The sequence below is a fragment of the Photinus pyralis genome, unplaced genomic scaffold (assembly GCF_008802855.1).
Source record: "Photinus pyralis isolate 1611_PpyrPB1 unplaced genomic scaffold, Ppyr1.3 Ppyr1.4_LG9, whole genome shotgun sequence".
Classification (NCBI taxonomy): domain Eukaryota; kingdom Metazoa; phylum Arthropoda; class Insecta; order Coleoptera; family Lampyridae; genus Photinus; species Photinus pyralis.
Window position 1 is genome coordinate 5,524,048 of NW_022170878.1, and position 20,843 is coordinate 5,544,890.

The window sequence follows — 20,843 nt, forward strand, 5'->3', positions numbered from 1 at the left end:
ATCGATTCATGAAGTTCTCGATTTTATAACACGTTAGCTTTCCCTAATCTATTTTTGATTGCGATTGTTGAAGATTATCAATTAAGGGTAGTGAGTTATATTTAAACGTAAGCGAGTTGCGTTTCACCTTGTGTATCAATTAATTTAAAAAATACGTAAATAATTAAGCGCCCTCTTTCAAAATAAAGTACGAAATTATAAACATCGAAGTAGGCGGGAAAAATGCGCGTCGACGCGCCACCTGCGCGCAAATTAAACGAAATTGAAGTCGAAAAACAGAAATGGCCGAAAAACCAAACATGGATCTGTCAGGTTGTCGGCTTTCTGTTTAAAAAATTTTAAATCTCCTCATTTTTACACATTTTTTAAGCGAATACGCCGAAATATTGTCCACGAATGTTTCGAGTGTGATATTTTAATAAAAAAACATGGGGCAAAACGGTGAAATGAACGACAACGCTTGTAGACTGTGTGAAGAAACAAGCCCCATAATGCATAGTGTTTTTGAAAGGGTTCCAGAGGGACAACAAATTTTGCAACTTATTAAGGATTTCCTGCGAATACTCGTAAGTGTTTTGCCTCGATCTGTCCGCGTATTTCGTCTTAATTTCTCTTAAAAATTTAAGATTTATCGAACCGATCCTCTACCTAAACAAATCTGCGAAGACTGCTATACGAATCTCGCTAACTTTAGCTCGTTGAAACGGATCAGCTGCGAGACGTTGGAACGACAGAAGGAACGGCTGATCGAGTGTAACGACGAGAACATCAGCGTTCAACTGTTTTTAAACGCATTAGAGCAGGATAACGTTAAGGTAAGCGCGAGGGGTTTGTTAGTGTTATTGTCGACGAAAATGTTAATGATTTGGCAAGTTGAAAACGTGAACCGTGGAATTAGCACGTTTTTCTACATCGTTTACAGGCAATCTGGATTTGAAAATTATGAATGCTGACATGATCGTCCAGAGTGTCGATCGTGCACCGAGTAACATGGCAATCTATCAAAAAAATGAATAAGGTTATAATGAAAGTGCATTAAGTTTTGCATACAGGGTGTCCCATGACGAATAACGGCCATCCGTATCTTGAAAAGTAGACCATGGAATATTTTGAAAGTTCAACAGTACAGTATGTCCCAAGATAACTAACATTTTTCTTTTATGGCGCGTTTCTACATCCCGTACGAAACTGATTTGACATTGTGATTTTAGATACCAACATCAAGCTTATTTTTTTAAATACGAACCTGGATTTTTTTAATTTTTAGTAGCTCTCCCAAAACTAATGATGTATAATACTTACGGGCCTATCTCTTTTTAATAAAAGACCTATCGCAGTATTTTTGCTAGCATTCACCATTTTATATTGTTTTACGGTTGTGTAAGATGTTGTTTTACTTGCTTGATTGTCGTGGTTGTTGTAAATGTCGTTGGAAGGCGAAAATAAATTTGATTTGGCACAAAAAAGGACCAGAGTATTTTAGTCAATATCATATAGGTCGGTAAAAATGCTTCGCATTTTAAGACTCCGCTGGAGTGAGTTTATTTCGCGAACATTCCACCGCAAATTTAGTGTTTTGTATTTGTAACTTTAGTTCTGCGGTGTAATATACAGGCTGTTCGTAAATAAGGAAGGGGCTAATTCAGCTTATTTTATTACTAAAAGTTTTATAAACATAGGTGCGCAAACGCTTCGTTACTGATCTACAGGGTGTTCATTTCAAGATTTTTTTAAATTTTTTGTTTATATCTTGCAGTTTTTGAGATATTTTGCTCAAATTTTAAGTTGCGCTGAAGTGCTTACATCATCGGCCTTGTCAGTGGTAGTGAGAATTTGTGTTGTTTTTTTTTCAGGAATCTTGTTCCATTTTATACCCCTAAACTTTCTTTCGGTTCGCCACTGGTAAATTGTAAAATATGATTTTCTGATTTGATTTCTTGTAATTTTGTTGTTAAAAAAATCCACGCGTGTTAATTTTGATGAGCAGCTGCATTTTTGTTACTACTTTTGGCGTTGTGGCCCAAATTTTTTTTCAAAAGGCTCAACCGGCACATAATTCGTGCTTAGGATGGGTCACAGGTGAGGTCGGGAGTAGAATCCTCTAGAAAGGAAACATTTGTTTCTTCCGCAGAGGATGATTTCGGGGCGAGGGGGGTCTGGGGGCTCCCAGCAAAGAAAGAGTTTCTTGGTTCTCAAGAAAATGATCATCACGAGTGCGACGGATCCGAAACGTTAGGGGGGGGGGGGGGATAATATTTAATTGCCCAACAGAACAAAAATTATTCCCATTACAGGACAATGGTGTATGGAATACTCCTCAGTAAACGAAGGTTTTACCTCAGTCGTAGGTAAATGAAGATTAAAGGGGGGGGGGATTCCATTTCCCCCACCCACCACATTATTCTGCAAAATGTCCAGGACCTTTACAATTACACAATAATTTTTGAAAAGAGTCTTTTGAAGGTGAACGTATCACCCGGGATCTCTGAATACCCCCCGTATACAAAAGTCTTATGTCAGTTGTAAGTAAATGAAAAATGACTCTTTTTCCTGGGGGTTTTCCATACTCCCCAGACCTCCCGTGTGTACAGGGTGACCAAAAGAATGCGAGGTACTGTATCTGGGAACCTGTCCATCGCAGAGGCTTGCGGTAAAAAAAGTTATTACTAAAACGGCCACGAGAAAAACCTGGAACATATATTTAAGTTTTTGAAATGACCGCAAGGGGGCGTAACGGCAATCTGGAATTTAAAGTCACTAGATATAGAAAGTACCGCAATCATCCGCCATTTTTGGGCAAATTTGCTGCCAACTTAAAAAAATTGACAAATAAAATCTGAATAGCTGTCATGTTTTATAAAAATATATACAGATATCTCCAAACAGGTGGAACAATCCCTAACATTAAAGTTACTAGAATCTGGTAACTTCCGCCATTTTTGGGCAAAAATCATGGGTTCTCTCTCTAACACACGAGCCCAATGGATTGCGGTACTTTCTATATTTAGTGACTTTACTGGAATGTAAAAAAGTGATTTTTCTGTGAATTCCGCTATATTTACTTTCAAAAACAGCATCTCAGGAAATAATTCGTGGGGGGGGGGGCCTTTAGACAGCCAAATTTGATGGCCGTCTGGCACACCTTCATGGTATAGGCTACCTACTGCAAAAAAATTCTAGGACTCTAGGACCATTCCCCTAGAAGTAGTTCGAAACGGCAGAAGTGGGTCCGGATGGACGGACAAAGCACAAACAATAGCGCTAAAAATGGCCGATGCGCCGATACTTTATAGAAAACGAGCATAAGTGCCTAGGACTTAAACGTTCTGGTGGAGGATGACCAGGGGGTCTGAGAGGTATTCAATACCCTTCAGCAAACAAAGAGTTTCAGGGCTCTCTCAAGAAAATGATCAGGAAAATTGCCATAACGTTCTGGGGGAGGGTGAACGTGGGGTCTGAGAGCAAAGAAAGTCATATGCCAAGGATCCTAAACGTTCTGGGGGGTGGGTGAGCGGGGGGTATGGCAAAGAAAGAGTTTCATGTTCTCTCAAGAAAATGGTCATGATAAGTGCCTAGGATCCTAAACGTTCTGGGGGAGGGTGACTGGGGGGTATGGAATATGGTTCTCTCAAGAAAATAGTCATGACATATTACTAGGATCTGAGACGTTCTAGGGCGAGTTTTTGTATCAGATCATTTTGACGTTCAAATGTTTTTTTTCATTAAATTTTAGCAGTGCTGTGGAACCTCGACTGCGCCACTAAGGGTCCTTGGTTTGTATCCGGGTTCAAGCATGGATATTTATAAATGTATAGGTGGTTGGGTTGGTAGAGCAGCCTTGGCTGAAACCACGCCCTCTCATAAATAAAATAAAAAATGGCCGATACTTTATAGAAAACGATCATAAGTGCCTAGGACTTAAACGTTCTGGGGGAGGATGACCAGGGGGTCTGAGGGGTATTCAATACCCTTCAGCCAACAAAGAGTTTCAGGGCTCTCTCAAGAAAATGATCAGGAAAATTGCCATAACGTTCTGGGGGAGGGTGAACGTGGGGTCTGAGAGCAAAGAAAGTCATATGCCAAGGATCCTAAACGTTCTGGGGGGAGGGTGAGCGGGGGGTATGGCAAAGAAAGAGTTTCATGTTCTCTCAAGAAAATGGTCATGATAAGTGCCTAGGATCCTAAACGTTCTGGGGGAGGGTGACTGGGGGGTATGGAATATGGTTCTCTCAAGAAAATAGTCATGACATATGACTAGGATCCTAAACGATCTGGGGGAGGATGACCAGGGGGTCTGAGAGGTATTTAATACTCCCCAGCAAACAAGAAAATGATCATGAAAATTGCCAAAACGTTCTGGGGGAGGGTGAACGGGGGGTCTGAGAGCAAAGGACGTCATATGCCGCATGCGCAAAGGATCCTAAACGTTCTGGGGGGTGGGTGACCGGGGGGTATGGCAAAGAAAGAGTTTCATGCTCTCTCAAGAAAATGGTCATGATAAGTGCCTAGGATCCTAAACGTTCTGGGGGAGGGTGACTGGGGGCTATGGAATATGGTTCTCTCAAGAAAATGATCGTGACAATTTCCAAAACGTTCTAGGAGAGGGTGACCTGGCAAAGAAAGTGTCATGGTTCTCTCAAGGAAATAGGCATGACAAGTGCCTAAGATCCTAAACGTTCTGGGGGGTGGGTGACCGGGGGGGTATGGCAAAGAAAGAGTTTCATGCTCTCTCAAGAAAATGGTCATGATAAGTGCCTAGGATCCTAAACGTTCTGGGGGCTATGGAATATTAACGAAATATTAAGAAAGTTTTCTAATGACGCCCAATGTTGCCATTAAAAAAAAATTCAATACGGCGGTTGCGCTCAAAAACCACTTCTCAAAAAGACTTTAATAGGGAACCTGTATACTTAATCGTCTAAAAATTAATGCGATGGTAATATTGAAATTTAATCTAGAAAAAAGGTTACTTAGCGGTCAGAATGATTCATATTTGTTTGCTGTGATTATAGTCTTTTGTTATTTCGATCAAGTTGCTTCGTAAATAAAAAGTACGCATGCGCTGTACGATCGTCGTTTGCTTTTATTAGAGGAACCTACCGTAAAAATTTCGATCGAATTACTCCACAAATAAGAAAGCTGTATACTGCGCATGCGCCGTACGATTTTTCCTTCCTTCCTTCCTTCCGTAAAAATTTCGATCAAATTGCTTCAGGAATAAGAAAGACCACATCTCACGCATTTCTAGGACCGATTGACACATTACTCGGATTCGCCTCGCACATTAAAACACACAAACAATATAATAAAATATTTCGATAACGACGCTTACATTGAGACGTTTACCAAAAAATGTCTGCAGCATTTTCCCATGTTTAGTTGTGATAAACATGGCGATGCCGTCATAGGGCTACCTATGCCAGATATCACGAGACGCTGAAGCTTCTTCAAACTCTCCACAGGTGTATTCAATAGAAACAGGTTTGTCGGACTCAATAAAACTGTTTCTTTGTTACCTGTTTATTGTTGATGTTGGAGACAGTTGAACTGTAATAAAATGTTACAATAGCGTCTTTTCTTCACAGAACAATCAGTACAACAACATGAGCGAGTTCGGCGATAACAACGAATCGGAATTGTGCGACGAACTGCAGCAGGCCATCCAGGATTCGCTACGCAAGAGCAAGATCCAGGAGAATCACATTGAGGAGACGAAACTGTTGAACGGTTATTCGGAATCGCAGGACGACGACTCTCAGGCCAGTAGTCAGAATAAGTTACACGAGACCGACAGTTCGTTTTCGATGTCGCACAACGCCGAGTCGCAGAGCGACATGGAACTGTGCGATTCGGACAGTGAGGTCGCGCCGCGTTTCGGTAAGGTCACGGGTAAACGGCTGCACGGCGACAAGCAGATGATGAGCCCGATATCGAAGCGGCGGCGTTTTATCGGGCCGAAATCGCGCGTCAAACAGCGCAAGGATAATTATTTGAGGTTGTATCGGGAGCAGCAGGTTACGAAGAGCGCGGACGTTCGGTATAATCCGCTTTCGCTACTCGCGTGCGCCCTGAACGTTATTAATAAGGAAAACGTGCCCGATTACGTTTACGAGTATTACGTTAGAGAGGAACTGGACGACACCTTCGCCGACGCCGAGCTCGAGGAGGAGAATATTTGTAATTATTGCGAGAAGTTGTTCATGAACGAGAATTCGTTGGCGCTGCACGAATGGAAGCACATGTACGTCGTGCTCGGCGATAAGGTCGACGATCCGGTGATATGGAACGGCCGTAAGTCCGACGTTTTAGTACGTAATAAATGGTATAGCAGTATTAATTGCGATAACGAGACCGACGACGATCCCCCTCGCGAGGAGGAGAACTTCGAGGATAGCACAGGTCGTGTCAACGTTATCAATCCCGAAGATGTGCTCTTCAGGGACACCGAGGAGGCGGACAACGATCACCAAGACCTGCTGGTGGCGCGCGAGGATAACGTTCTAAAAGGCGAAGTCGTCCTCATCGACACGAAGGCGACAGTTAACGGTATGTTAATTACTAACATTATCAGCCAGTTTGACAAAGAGTAGCCACAGTTGAACGTCATCTAATTGTTTGCAGGTTTAGCAGTGTTGCCAATTTTATCAAGTTATATAATTTTAATATCTACTCCCGAAACATTTGAGGTTTTTTCTCTATTTTTAAAATTTAGGTATTAAGTTCTATTGAAGAATGAAAGCCTATAAGCAGAAAAACGCAAGGACGATTGGCGAATATAAAAGTAAGTATCTTTGCTTCGAAAGAAATTGTTACTACATTGGTTACGACGAGTAAAAGATCTAGCCACCCAATAGCACTTTTAACGGTATGCAGTTGTTACACATGCATGCCATATTATGTATATAACATTAATAAATAGTACCCACAAAACACGAATAGAAAAATCTGACATGAAAATTATCTGAACCTTCGATTCGAGTAAACACATAATTAACTGATTGACAATGACAAAACACATCAAACAAATTAGAACAAAATCCCCGAAAGAAAAAAACGCTTACAAAGATTGTTTGGATATAATACCCCGCACACAGGCGGTCAATAATAACGCGTCCCCACTTACGCCGAACTAATACGCACGCACGCATCTCTCTTCCAACGGCGATAAGAACACGTGTTAATTAAATTTCATTCGAATACAAAACTTCTTATCGAAAACGATTATGTGCCCCTACGCAATTTCACGATTTACAATTGAATACACAAATCTAAAAAAACAATCAAAGAATTGCGCAATTACAAAACTTCTAAAAGGAAAAACAACACCGAGATACTAATTCAAATACAATAAACCAACTTTGTGCTTATTCATAGATAATCCCCCAGATTTACACTTAATAAAATTGAAATACTCTCATATACATGGTGTCCCGTCATTATTTTTGGTATTTAGACCGTAACAATATACACATTCAGGCTTGAATGGAGTCCTAGGAATTGTCATAATTTAGCGCGTATTTTTGTCATGATTTATTTATTTATTTATTGTCCCTCTTGTTCTAGGCCCTCAACAGGCTTACGCCCAATTACAGAGTGACCCGCATAATGATTTTAAATAAAAGTATGTTTGTATCAACCTACATTCATCTTATCGGTGTGAAATTTATCCTTCAAATAAATAAACCATTTGAGAAAGAACAAGGTAGATTTCTGGAAAGGAAAAGGTTCACATCCCACTCCCACCAATTATTTATCAATAGAATCATTAACTCAAACCAAATTGACGAACTGAGACGCAGTAAAGGTAGACGAACAATGCTTATATCAAACAAAATTGACTACACGTATGTTGAACCGCTAAAGCTCCAGCGGTTGATTTGAAATGTTCTTGCAATATTTACAATGGAAATAATCCCTAACTTAAATCGAGTTCGTATCTAGGTAACCCTCTGGAAACGCACGTATCGCTCACAGAATTCAGTTAGGGATTGTTCCGAGTGGGAGCGGCGATCGTAAAACAATCTAATGTAATTATGCGCAAGTATTCAGGGTGGGAAAGTGCGAAAGCCACGAAATCAAACGGAATTGTTTTTTCGCGTGTCGTGATAGCGTTCACTTGTCAAAACCTGTTCTGGAGAAGATGTTGCTGCTAAACTGGGTACCACAGAGGAGCGGGTTGCTGACATACTCATTCCAAAAATTTGAAAATATTCACTCGCTTAAAAGATCGAGGGAATATAAAAAATTCAAAGGAATTTAATGTTGGTTCAAAAACATTCAATAAATTTTCTAAATCCAAAAGTGTTTTTGAAATTTTTTTGAATCACTTGAACCTTTGCGAATCTTTTTTAGGGGTATTTTTTTAAAGAAATTCTCCTTATGTATGGTTTTGTCCGTCGATCTGTCTGTTCCTTGTGTTAACTTGAGAACGAAAAGAAAGAGCGATGTCAAACCTTCGCCAATCGATTTCTGAGAGGCCAAGGATCAGTACTATTGAATATGAGCCGGATTAAAAGTCCTGTTGCCAGCCAGGTGTCAAAAAATGCCCCTACTGGAAATTGTATACGATTCTTCTTTTTTAATATCATCCTAAGTATGTTATAATTCTGAAAAGGAAATTTAATATACTATCTTTTTTGGATTAAAATATATAGGGCGTTCCATTAAAAGTACATGGTTAAGTCCGATAATTTTTTTCTCACCCTGTACGTTCACTTTGAAAAGGGCAATTATTCAAGAATCAGTGTACGTGGTCAGGTAAAAAAGTTATCAGGCGTAACCTCATTTTATGAAACGGAACACCCTGTATATTTTATTAATTTAGCATAGTAAATTCTTTTTTCAAAAATGTAACACTAAAATATACAAAAAAATTCAATATTGGCTCAAAAATATTCAAAAATGATTTTTAAAAAATGTCTAAATATTAAAAAATCTTTTTGTTTGTTTTAATCATTTGAACCTTTTTGAAATTTTTGAATCCTTTTTAATATTAATAAATTCAATGTTGGTTTAAAAAGATTCAAGAAAGATTTTTAAAAAATTTTAAACATTCAAAAATCTTTTTTAAATTTTTTTTAATCGTTATTCATTTTCAATCTTTTTTGAATATCGTCCTAAGTGTGTTATAATTTTGAAAAGGGAATTTTAATGCCGACTTTTTGGATTAAAATACATATAGGGTGTTCCATTTAAAAAAAATCTATGATAAAAAAAATGGTTCCTGTACTTCCAGTGGAATTTTTTAACGAAGAAGTTACCAACTTCGGGAATGGCTTTCAGCTTCCAGACTAAGCGATGCAGGAACAAGACGATAGTACGAATAAAATGCCGAAAACCCAAAAGTACCCCAACCCCAACCTTAAACATTTGTATTGGTTTTTAGAGGTATAGGAGGTTTTCGATAATTTGTATTGGTCAGTTCTTTTATTTGCTTTTGGGATCTGAAAATCGTTTAATGGTGACAAAGAATTTTCAAGAACCCCCAACAAATTACAAGATAACTGTGGCTACTCTTCACTTTTTTTTTGCGCGCGGCAAATTTGAAAATTGCCCATTTTTGCCAACAGGTATTCCCCTGGCGGAAATAGCGAAAGACGACCGCCGCACCCTCTACAAATCAGTCACAGTCAACGGCATCAAGCGGAAATTCTGCCCGTTATGCCGCTACACGTTCAAGGACAACTGGGCGATCGAATCGCACTACTTCTCGACGGCCTGCCATTACACGTGCCGGTTTTGCGGGGTCCGCTTCAACAAACAGAGGCACGAGTTCGATCCGCACGTCAAGCAGCACATCCTCGCCGGCGATACGCACACGACGAAAATATTCGCCTCGCGCAAATTTCAGTCGATACCGAGGGTGATCAACGAGAACAGGCTGAAGTCGAAACCGCCGCCTCTCGTTCGACAGACGTACACGCCCAAAATTCAGCCGTTAAAGATGAAGCAGCTGTTCGAGAGGACGATACCGAAAATCGAGATTAAGAAGGAGCCCGGTACGGAATCGCCGACGTTCGGATTCGACGGCATGCGGTCCGAGGGCAAGCCGCAGAACCAGGCGTACTTCTGTCGCAAGTGCTATCAGGTGTTCTTCAAGTTGAACGAGTTTAATGTGCACGTAGTCAACTGTAAGGGAACGGCATTTAAGAATACGATTCCTTCTAATCCCTCAACGCCAAAGCCCTTCTCTTTAATGGAACGATCTTCGAAGTATTTAGGTAGGTAGTTAGACGGTAGCCGCAACAGATAGCTAACTGAAGACAATTTAGAATTGGTCTGTGCAACTAGAGCACCTTCATAGGTCCTCCTCTCCCTCTTTCAGGAGAGGGACTGCAATTGGTTGGAAGTTCTCCAAGCGTTGGCATGACATATCTATGTGTCGTTTCCTATCGCTTACAGAGAGCAAAGTATTATTAAGATCCTCCCTCCCCACAAATTAGTATAACTAATCTCAGTAGCTGGAAGGAGGTGAAATAGTTTGCCCCCTCCCCCTTATAATCAATGGAAACAAAATTAAGAAACCCCTACTTTAAAAATCACTCACCTTATATAAAATTCCAAAATTTCAGCAAGGAACCTGGATTTTCCAGCCTTCTCTACAAACTGCTCTAAAATGAAGCCTTTCTTTAATTAATTTCTCGGATCCCAGACGTGAAAAAATTTGAGACTCAAACGTCAAGATAAATAAGCGCGCTTCCAATGACACCAAGCACACTCCAATCAGCTGCCATAACACCTCTAATTTACTACTGCTATTTATACAAGTCCAATAATACCCATTGTTTCTTGAAGTTTTCGACTTTATCGTAGGCTCGCGATATCTTCGCACACTTGGGCGTCGTTGCCCGTTTTATTCTGATTCTGGCAAATCGGCGATTAATTAATAAACGGAACCAAAACTGTTAAAACACCAACGGCAAAAAAATCCCCTCTAAACAACTGCTTTACCTTATTTGGGAATGTCGGTTTTCCACCCAGCCCAGTGTAATCGGGTAAGAACGTCCACAAATTAAATCTTCTTTCATTAATTGTTCTGCCTGCTGGCGTCCTAAAAATCTGCAATTGGTCTTAAAACTCAAATTAATTAAGAGCGCTTTTTTTGAGACCACTCACAACGGCATCGAATGCTGTTTTCTGCAACTCATTAACTGTTCCCTCCACTCATTTAATGTACAAGATGAATTTTAAATGTTTACTTCTAATTAACCCCCATTGTCTCTTGGAATTTCTCAGGTTGGTAAAACTGACTTAACGGAGCTGACATCTAAAATATTAATTCGTCTTCTAAATGACGAGGGCTTTCGAACGCAACAACGATAATTGAAATATCTCGACAGAAACGGTTGCAAACGGCGAATTAATTACAGCTTTTGTTGTGAAATTAAATCAATTACTTTAACCTTCTGTCTTCAACTCATAGAGCCAACATAAATAATTTCGACATGTTTCGTAACGAAGGGCCTCCAGATACCGGGTGTTCATTAAAACTGGTAAACGTCAAGGCGGAAAACGAACGCTTCGTTACACAACAAATTAAAGCAATTCATTCTTGCCAACTCCCGGAGGATAAGTAAATATATCCGGAAATTTACTGTTCGTAGAATGAAGTTGGTTGCATTTATATACAGTGCGTTCATTATGTCTGGTAGATTTCCCAGCGCAAAACGGGTGTTTCATACTATTTATCTATCTGTCACTCTCTTCTCTCAAAACAACCATTTGGGAAAACTAAGTCCTGTTGTCTTCGGGGCTTAGTTTCTAGGAAAAAGTAGGCGTGGTTGGGCGAATATGTTCCGAACTCACCTTCAGAGTTTAATTTCAGTAAACAAAGTAGGCGTGGTTGTCGGATTTGTGCCGTACTCGCCTACGAACGTTAATTTCAGAGAACTAAGTAGACGTGGTTGGACGGATTTATTCCGAGTTCACCTTCGGCTCGCTCGGTATTCGTAGATACATTATTTTGGGTTTAAAAATGTCTTCTGGACTTAATTTTTAGGTCAAAGTAGGCGTGGTTGGGCGGATTTATGGCGGACTCGCCTTCGGTTCGCTCGGGAATCGTAGATACCCTTTTTTTGGGTTAAAAATGTATTTGGGGCTTAATGTCTGGGAAAAAGTAGGCGTGGTTGGGCGAATATGTTCCGAACTCACCTTCAGATTTTAATTTCACTGAACAAAGTAGGCGTGGTTGTCGGATTTGTGCCGTACTCGCCTACGAACGTTAATTTCAGAGAACTAAGTAGGCGTGGTTGGACGGATTTATGCCGAGTTCACCTTCGGCTCGCTCGGTATTCGTAGATACATTATTTTGGGTTTAAAAATGTCTTCTGGACTTAATTTTAGGTAAAAGTAGGCGTGGTTGGGCGGATTTATGGCAGACTCACCTTCGGGAATTGTAGATACCCTTTTTTTTTGGGTTAAAAATCTATTTGGGGCTTAATGTCTGGAAAAAAGGAGGCGTGGTTGGGCGAATATGTGCTGACCTCACCTTCAGAGTTTAATTTCACTGAACAAAGTAGGCGTGGTTGTCGGATTTGTGCCGTACTCGCCTACGGGCGTTAATTTCAAAGAACTAAGTAGGCGTGGTTGGACGAATTTATGCCGAGTTCACCTTCGGCTCGCTCGGCATTCGTAGATACATTATTTTAGGTTTAAAAATGTCTTCTGGACTTAATTTTTAGGTCGAAGTAGGCGTGGTTGGGCGGATTTATGGTGGACTCGCCTTCGGTTCGCTCGGGAATCGTAGATACCCTTTTTTTGGGTTAAAAATGTATTTGGGGCTTAATGTCTGGGAAAAAGTAGGCGTGGTTGGGCGAATATGTTCCGAACTCACCTTCAGATTTTAATTTCACTGAACAAAGTAGGCGTGGTTGTCGGATTTGTGCCGTACTCGCCTACGAACGTTAATTTTAGAGAACTAAGTAGGCGTGGTTGGACGAATTTATACCGAGCTCACCTTCGGCTCGCTCGGCATTCATAGATACATTATTTTAGGTTTAAAAATGTCTTCTGGACTTAATTTTTAGGTAAAAGTAGGCGTGGTTGGGCGGATTTATGGCGGACTCACCTTCGGTTCGCTCGGGAATCGTAGATACCCTTTTTTTGGGTTAAAAATGTATTTGGGGCTTAATGTCTGGGAAAAAAGTAGGCGTGGTTAGGCGAATATGTTCCGAACTTACCTTCAGAGTTTAATTTCAGTGAACAAAGTAGGCGTGGTTGTAGGATTTGTGCCGTACTCGCCTACGAACGTTAATTTCAGTGAACAAAGTAGGCGTGGTTCTCGGATTTGTGCCGTACTCGCCTACGAACGTTAATTTCAGAGAACTAAGTAGGCGTGTTTGGACGGATTTATGCCGAGTTCACCTTCGGCTCGCTCGGCATTCGTAGATACATTATTTTAGGCTTAAAAATGTCTTCTGGACTTAATTTTTAGTTAAAAGTAGGCGTGGTTGGGCGGATTTATGGCGGACTCTCCTTCGGGAATTGTAGATGCCCTTTTTTTGGGTTAAAAATGTATTTGGGGCTTAATTTCTGGGAAAAAGTAGGCGTGGTTGGGCGAATATGTGCCGAACTCACCTTCAGAGCTTAATTTCTGTGAACAAAGTAGGCGTGGCCGGACGAATTTGTGCTGATTTCAGCGCGATTTGTGCCAAACTCACCTTCTGACCTTAATTTGTAGGAAAAAGTAGGCGTGGTTGGCAGATATGTTCCGAACTTACGGCCGGTTGCAGGAAAGCGAATTATAATCAAAATCCTACATTATTTGCCAAATTTGAATTTACACAAGAATTTTGACATTTGATTGGCTGCCTACTGCAATATAAAGCCAATCAAATGTCTTAATACCGGATTGAACAATAATCCTGGATTATTTTTTTTTGTGCAACTGGTCGTTAGGGGCTTAATTGCAGTGGTTAGGCGAATCCTAAATACGTTACTTTATGGTTAAAACCACTGGCCTATACTGGAACGCGTACTGGCGGTCTCCCGGTTACGCCAATGATGTTGATTTTTCTTGCTGACTTGTTGACTTGTAGTTGCTCCTTAGGTTATTAACTCGTTGCATGGACTTTCGTTTTTTGACTGCCTATATACATACCCGTAACGTATTTTGTAGTAAAGAGCTAATGTGGTTTGGTATATCTAAAACTTAATTTGGGTACATTTAAGAAGAATTGGGAACGTGGGGCTAAAACAAAGCGCCAAATTTAAATTCCCATCAAAATCGATACGTTAGCTGAATTATATCTTCAAATCAATAAACAGTGTAAAATGTAGGTCTGCTTTATTTATGATGCAAACGTTATAGGTTACACTTTAAATAAAGTAAACAATTCCTAACCGAAAAATCTAAGTTAAATCATTATACAATTCTAATGATTAATTTAATTATATTATAATAGACGTACCTTATCTCAAACAGCTGATGTAACTGTGACGTCACAGGAAAATAAAATGCAGGTAAATGACTGTGGTTTCCACAATTAATCAATTATCTGATAATTAATGATAATAATAATAATAATAAAATAGTGACTTTTTAGAAATAGATGGCGTTTGTGATGGTATAAGCTAGACTTTCTTGGGTTAGCTATCTGTTGAGTTCGTTTATGACTTGTATGTAGGCAAACACAGAATTTAATGTTTCGATTTAGAACGCGAAACTGAAAAATTCTCACCGACCGGACGGCCTATGCGCAACTGCGTCCGCGAGATCGGCACCTACGCCGACGATCCGGCGGAGGAGCTCGAGATGCCGCTCTCCCAGATGAAGAAATTCACCCCGCCGCCCGTCAAGTCGAATCGCGGCTTCGAGTGCGGCATGTGCAGCTCGTGTTTTCCGACCGTTCACTCGCGCAACAGCCACATGCGCATCCACAAGGCGGCCCTACAGCAGCTCAACTCGCTCTCGCGGAAGAGCATCAACATCATCAAGACGCGGCCGGACAATCTCGCGAAGAAGATGGTCAACATGGGGGGCGGCGTGCAGTCGTTCGCGAAGTTCGCCGACATCAAGATCAAGCAGGAACCGATGGAGCCGATCGTCGAGATACACGAGCAGCCCTCGCCGACGAACTATCCCAGCTCGATCGGCGCCGTTAGCATCACGCCCATTCCGAACTCGTCGCATACGACCAAACTCGATCCGAGCATCATGAAGCTGGTACAGAACAACCCCAATCTAACCATAAAATCGATGGTCGAACAGAACTCCAAGCAAAACATGGCGCAGGTCTCGAACGCCATGGATGGCGACACCAAGTGCTACCGGTGCCTGAGTTGCTCGAAACCGTTCGCGAACAAGTCTAACCTATACTTTCACAAGAAAAACCAGTGCAGCGGGTCTAAGTATCCATGCCCGTTCTGTAAGAAGCGGTTCGGCACAGAAGCCGCCTACAGTTCACACATTTACTATAATCATCCCGAGTAAAGGGAGCCGTGTGACGTATCACACCACTTTTTTTTTCACCTTCAGGATACTTCGCCTTTTTTCCTGTTTTTTTACACGTAATCACTTAAACTCCTCACATTGTAATAAATAGGGCGAAAGATGCGTGAACGAGGCTGTTTAAGTGAATCTCTCTGTCTCTCTCTATCTAGTTTATTAAGTCTTAGAAATGATAACCTCAATCCGCGTTGTGTGTGGATTCATCTCGTTTGCTTAATTTTTTTATATTTAGTGATGAAATACGTAACTGGAGTGTGTTTGAAGTTTGCTATTTAGAGCTAGTTCCTAAATTTCGAATTAGATTATTTTTTTCGTCTGCATTAGCAAGTAAGGTATGAACGTGTATTCGTATTACTCATATTTGTATATTTTTGATGGCTGTATTTGATTCAAAGTGATAGGCTTAATGAAAATATAATTTAGGCAATTTTAACCGGTCGATCTCGATCGCTTCTACCGCTTAATAGTCTTTATTATTTAAAAACGTTTTTGTTTTCGACCTCAGTATTTAATGACAGTGCGTTTTTGTACAAAAAAAAAGTCATACCGGATGCCATTTTTTTTACAGCGATCCATCAGTGTATATACATTTAACGTTACGATGACTTTTTAAGTAAATTTTAATTAACAAATTGTGTTGTATTACTAAATTAGTTTAGAATGGAGTTAGATCTGAACTAATTAGGTAAACCCCATCATAATGTCAATGTAATTTATAGAGCAGTGACATTTATTTATTTAAGTCTCAGTTTAGTAGTTATGACATTGTATATATATTTATGTAATGTAGTGACAATTGTATTATGGAATATATCGAATATTTAATACATACAGTTTGCTCTAAGGTGACTGTTTCAGACCTAGTCATCACCATCACCTAACAGTATACGGGCGTCACTAAATTTGATATTAATTTCACAGGAACTGTAAAATCTCGGGCAATCACAACAAAATGTATATGATTGTCGAAACTAGCTACTGAATAAAATACGATTATTTACTAAGTTGTGTTAAGAAAATGCATGCCGTGACGGATGGTTAGGGAATCAAATGATCAAAACAATTATTTTTCATTTTTACAAATTCCCAGTTATGATTTAACCTCATGCATAATTGCGCGTTTGATACCGTTAACTTCTACTGTTCGTTTTTATTTTTGGTGTCATGTGTGCTCATTTTATGGTTTTGTTTTGATCATTCTTTTAAATATGTGGTAATTATCGAATTGTTTTATGTTTGTACTGATTTGAACGAGTGGCAGGAAGGTGACCTAAATTCAATAACGGGGCTCCGAAGTCTTGTCAATTCAGCTCTACCATGTATGTCACAACTTAACTGCCTAACGTGATATCCTAGGTTTTTTCTGCTAAAGCAAACGGTTTGCGTTCATTTTTGCTAAATTTTTGTTTTAAGTTTTGATTACAGTCCTGGTCCCAACCTTTGATTATAAGTCTATATTCAAAGGTCCCAACTTAGATCTATATGTTAAAATTATCGAATTGTTTGATGTGTGTATGTGTACTTGATGGTATTGCCACGGGGGTTGCAAAAACTGTAAGCAAATGACTTACGGCACTCAATACCGGAACAGACCTCGGCAAGCAACTGTAGGTTCGAGAGGTCTAATAGAAAAAGTTTTTTCCCGAGAAATTTTGGTGTAGTCGATTTTTGGTAAAAAAGGAAGGTTTATACACTGCCTTTTTTTGAGGCGCGAAAAAGAAATTGTCTCAGATCGACCGGGAAAAAACATTTTCTTATAGAATGTGGCCTGTAAAATCCATAATTTCTAACAGTTCCAAGATCGGGCTACTAGATCAAAAGTTACAGCCCTTTGTCTTTCGAAATTTTTTTCTAGTCCATAACTTTTGATTGGGAAGTCTAATCGAAAAAGTACGAATCGTTTTGGATTCTACGCACCAAAATTAATAAGAAAAAGTATTTTCCCGAGAAATTTTGGTGTAGTCGATTTTTGGTAAAAAGGAAGGTTATACACTGCCTTTTTTTGAGCTCGAAAAAAAAATTGTCTCAGATCGATCGGGAAAAAACATTTTCTTATAGAATGTGACCTGTAGAATCCATAATTTCAAACAGTTCCAAGATTGGGCTACTATTTCAAAAGTTACAGCCCTTTGAATTTTCTTTCGAAATTGGTTTCTAGTCTATAACTTGATTGAGACGTCTAATCGAAAAAGTACGAATTATTTTGGATTCTACGCACCAAAATTAATAAGAAAAAGTGTTTTCCCCAGAAATTTTAGAGTAGTTGAATTTTGGTAAATAAGGACGGTTATACACAATGCAGCACCGATGTCTGTGTGGTTGCCTACATACGTATTCTCTTCCATTGATTGCGTGATACTTCCACATTGCTTACAAAAGAAAAGGAACAACAGTTTTTTTTTCCGTTTAATAAAATAAGTATAACATCGAATAATTTCTAAAATCACAATGGAATGTACCTTGTATTCGTCTTAATACGGAAACAAAATCATTTCTCCTTCTTCTCTTCCAATTCACCTGTGGTGACACCGTCGTCACGTCGAGTTTCGTCAACAGGATACAACCTAAAAGAGTAACATAAGCAGATTCACAGTCGGATTCGATACTTACCAACGTTGATATAAATAAATAACAAAAACAATGTCATCCCTGAAACATGCCACTCTATGTGCGGTCGGCATGGTGATGATAAACGCAAAGATGTCATCGATGAAAGTGTTAAATGCACGGTACATAAACGCTCTCCAAGGTAAAGCTGCCACAGACTTCAATCGGTAATTGACAAACAGTTGTGGTAACATAAACAGAAATCCGAATGCGTACACCCCATTTACCAAACTGTTAATCGTCCACGAGTACCAGCTCTTATGAGACTGATACACGAGCGAGTAGATCGCGGCCCCAATGCAGAGCGGGTAGAGTACGAAACTCAAGTACCGCATACACTCTTCGTCGTACTCTCGCGTCTTCGCCTCGGCGTGCGTCTCGTACTTTATCTGATCGAACCGTATGCGCGGCAGACGGTTTTCCCACTCGATCCTCGCCTTCAATACTTTCTTTATCTTCCAAAACTGAAAACCGACTTGCAACGCATTGCGGATCGACAAAACTCGCTTACCTCGATAACAGTCGCGACCCCGCACGGAATTAAAACCAGCAGCGACGTTCCCTCGTCCAACAGGAAGAGAAATACGACGGTCTGCGAGAACGCCCTCCATAGTACGGTGCGCGTCGACAGACCGGCCATCGAGCTATTCGACTTCCAAAAGCTGACGTCGTTCTTAAACGACAAAAAGTCGAACAGCAGCTGCAAAACGTGAATTTCACCGTTCGTTCAATCGTATAAATCACCTACATGAACGCTGCCGATGAAGAAGGTGGCGCACAGCAAGTACAAATTCGTATCGGCGAACACGCCCTTGATCTCGTCGAGATCCTTCTCCGTAAAGCCGAGCGAAAGGAATTGGGTTAGGGTCGCCTCGATTTGAAGCAAAAATCTTATCTTTCCTATCGATGACGGCGCGTACGTAAACGTAAACGCCATCTCGCGCGAGTCGCCGGTTATTTCGATTAGGTCCTTCAGTCTCGTCTGCATGAAGTCCTGCTGGACGATCGGCAGGAACTGCTTGTCGCTATTGATCTGAATGTGTCTGAGCAGCTCGACGGGGACGTTGAGCGATCCCATGTTCAATTGGTCGACGCACATAGTAATTGCGAAACGTCCCTTTAGGTGGGCGACCGGTTTTATCGTCTGCTGCTTCTCCTCGTCCTTAAGTAGATTGAAGGTGGAACTTTTCGGGACGGCGTAATGTGTCAACTTCTTCTTTAAGTAAATCGCGTCGCGAGCGTGGGCCGCCTCCTGTAACCGTAACGCCTTGTCCACCTTTCGGCGCGGCATGATAATGACGTGTATGTAAAGAGAACCATTGTTGCGTGTTTTCGGGGGAATGTCGATGGATAGTTCTCTAATGGAGAGAGATAGTTAGAGACGATACTAGTCAGAGGGTTACTTACTCATCGAGCTGCTTGAAGTAGTCGAAGTTGTACGAGTTGTATATCAATATCGCGTTGCTGGGTGTAACAGTTTCCGAAGTGTAAATCAAGAGCTCCAGTGGGGGCTCCGAATTCAAATAGGATGCAAAGCAGGTATCCCCCTTATTGCATGGTGGAGCTCGGAATATGTCTATTAAGTTCCACAGTGAATGGCAGATGAATAACATGAAAATTACGATAAATAATAACGTAAACGATGGCCTCATTTTTACAAATTTCGAATTAATTTCGGCCGGTACGATACACGTCACTTCATCTTCATTGTTTTTATGGGCGCCATTTTTTTAAATTTTAGCGCAGTTCCCATTTGATCAAATTCCCAAAGTGTGTCGGACGCTAAATCGCATCCCAACGAATCAATCACTGTTGAAGGAGAGGTTTGAGGAGCAGATCTTTTTCTTGTTCATCCTGAAGGCACATACCCAATTTTAATTTGACCAGAATCCTTCTGAGATCAATATTTATTTATTGTCCCTTTCTTGTTATGGGCCCTCAACATTCTTAAGTGATATGAACAATTTGGCATTGTCACGCAGTTCAAGGATCTGAGACATTTCAGGGTCCAAGGAGAAAATTGAAATCCTAAGAAAAACTGAAGAATTGAAAAAGAATTGAATCTCGAGAAGACTTGAAGAAATCGAAGAGCTGAAGATTTTGAAGTTTTTAAGTGGGTAATTTGAAGATTGTAGAGAAGCCAAAGAATTCGAAGCACTCAAGCGGAATTGAAGAAGCGAAGAATTTCAAGATTATCGTGGAGAACCTGAAGGATCCGTAACGCAGTTAAGATTGTAGGGGCAACACATTCATGCATTTATTGATATAAGTCACCTTAATAGTTATTCATATCATTATATACCGTATAGAGTGGTGTGAAGTTTGTAAAAACATGTTTGATCTATTCTTCATGTTGTGACGTAACAATAGGCAGTGTGCTCGTGGCGCTCCCAATTATGCTCAGTTTCCACATAATGACATTGGTATAAAACCCAGACTTCCGGAACTACTACCTGTGCTTCGTAACACTCTCCGGACATTGGTCTCGTAACGACACAAAACTGAAGATGGTTAAGAGATGGGTCGCCGCCCATGGGTAGGGCGGCCTTGCTTACAGCACTTCGTCCCTAAAGTTGAAGGTTCGAGGGCCCTCGGATCCTTTATGCCTTAGCTCTAGAATACCTTTCTATTCTAGCATCCGAGCTCCCTCTCACGGTAGAAAGATATGAGTTACATACAACAAGGCACACGCATTCGCGAATGTTACGGAAGTCTAGTTACACATTCGTGCACCGTGTAACTGAGTTAAATGTGGTCTAAACCTGAGATATCGTAGACTTCCACAAGC

At 40.5% G+C, this 20,843-nt stretch overlaps 2 protein-coding genes across 2 annotated transcripts; one reads left to right on the top strand and one right to left on the bottom strand.

The window, feature by feature from the left end:
- Positions 1–255: 255 nt before the first annotated feature.
- Positions 256–15,739, top strand: LOC116180539. Its single transcript, XM_031500582.1, has 5 exons — positions 256–566; positions 627–815; positions 5,586–6,546; positions 9,570–10,220; positions 14,655–15,739. Exons 1-5 carry the CDS (start codon positions 429–431, stop codon positions 15,428–15,430), a joined length of 2,715 nt encoding a protein of 904 aa, XP_031356442.1. The 5' UTR covers positions 256–428; the 3' UTR covers positions 15,431–15,739.
- Positions 15,740–17,836: 2,097 nt separating this feature from the next.
- LOC116180932 (cleft lip and palate transmembrane protein 1-like protein) lies at positions 17,837–19,864 on the bottom strand (the record flags this gene model as incomplete). The annotated part of the gene is given in 5 exon segments (XM_031501118.1): positions 17,837–18,012; positions 18,059–18,519; positions 18,567–18,755; positions 18,804–19,413; positions 19,463–19,864. Coding segments are annotated over 5 exon segments (1,581 nt in total). The 3' UTR covers positions 17,837–17,936.
- Between the last annotated feature and the right edge of the window lie 979 nt (positions 19,865–20,843).

Bases quoted from the DNA above. Each gene is read 5' to 3' on its own strand.
- LOC116180539 (XM_031500582.1), top strand. From the start codon at position 429: ATGGGGCAAAACGGTGAAATGAACGACAACGCTTGTAGACTGTGTGAA. The intron at 567-626 runs GTAAGTGTTTTG...TAAAAATTTAAG, and splicing joins AGGATTTCCTGCGAATACTC to ATTTATCGAACCGATCCTCT. The intron at 816-5,585 runs GTAAGCGCGAGG...TTTTCTTCACAG, and splicing joins TAGAGCAGGATAACGTTAAG to AACAATCAGTACAACAACAT.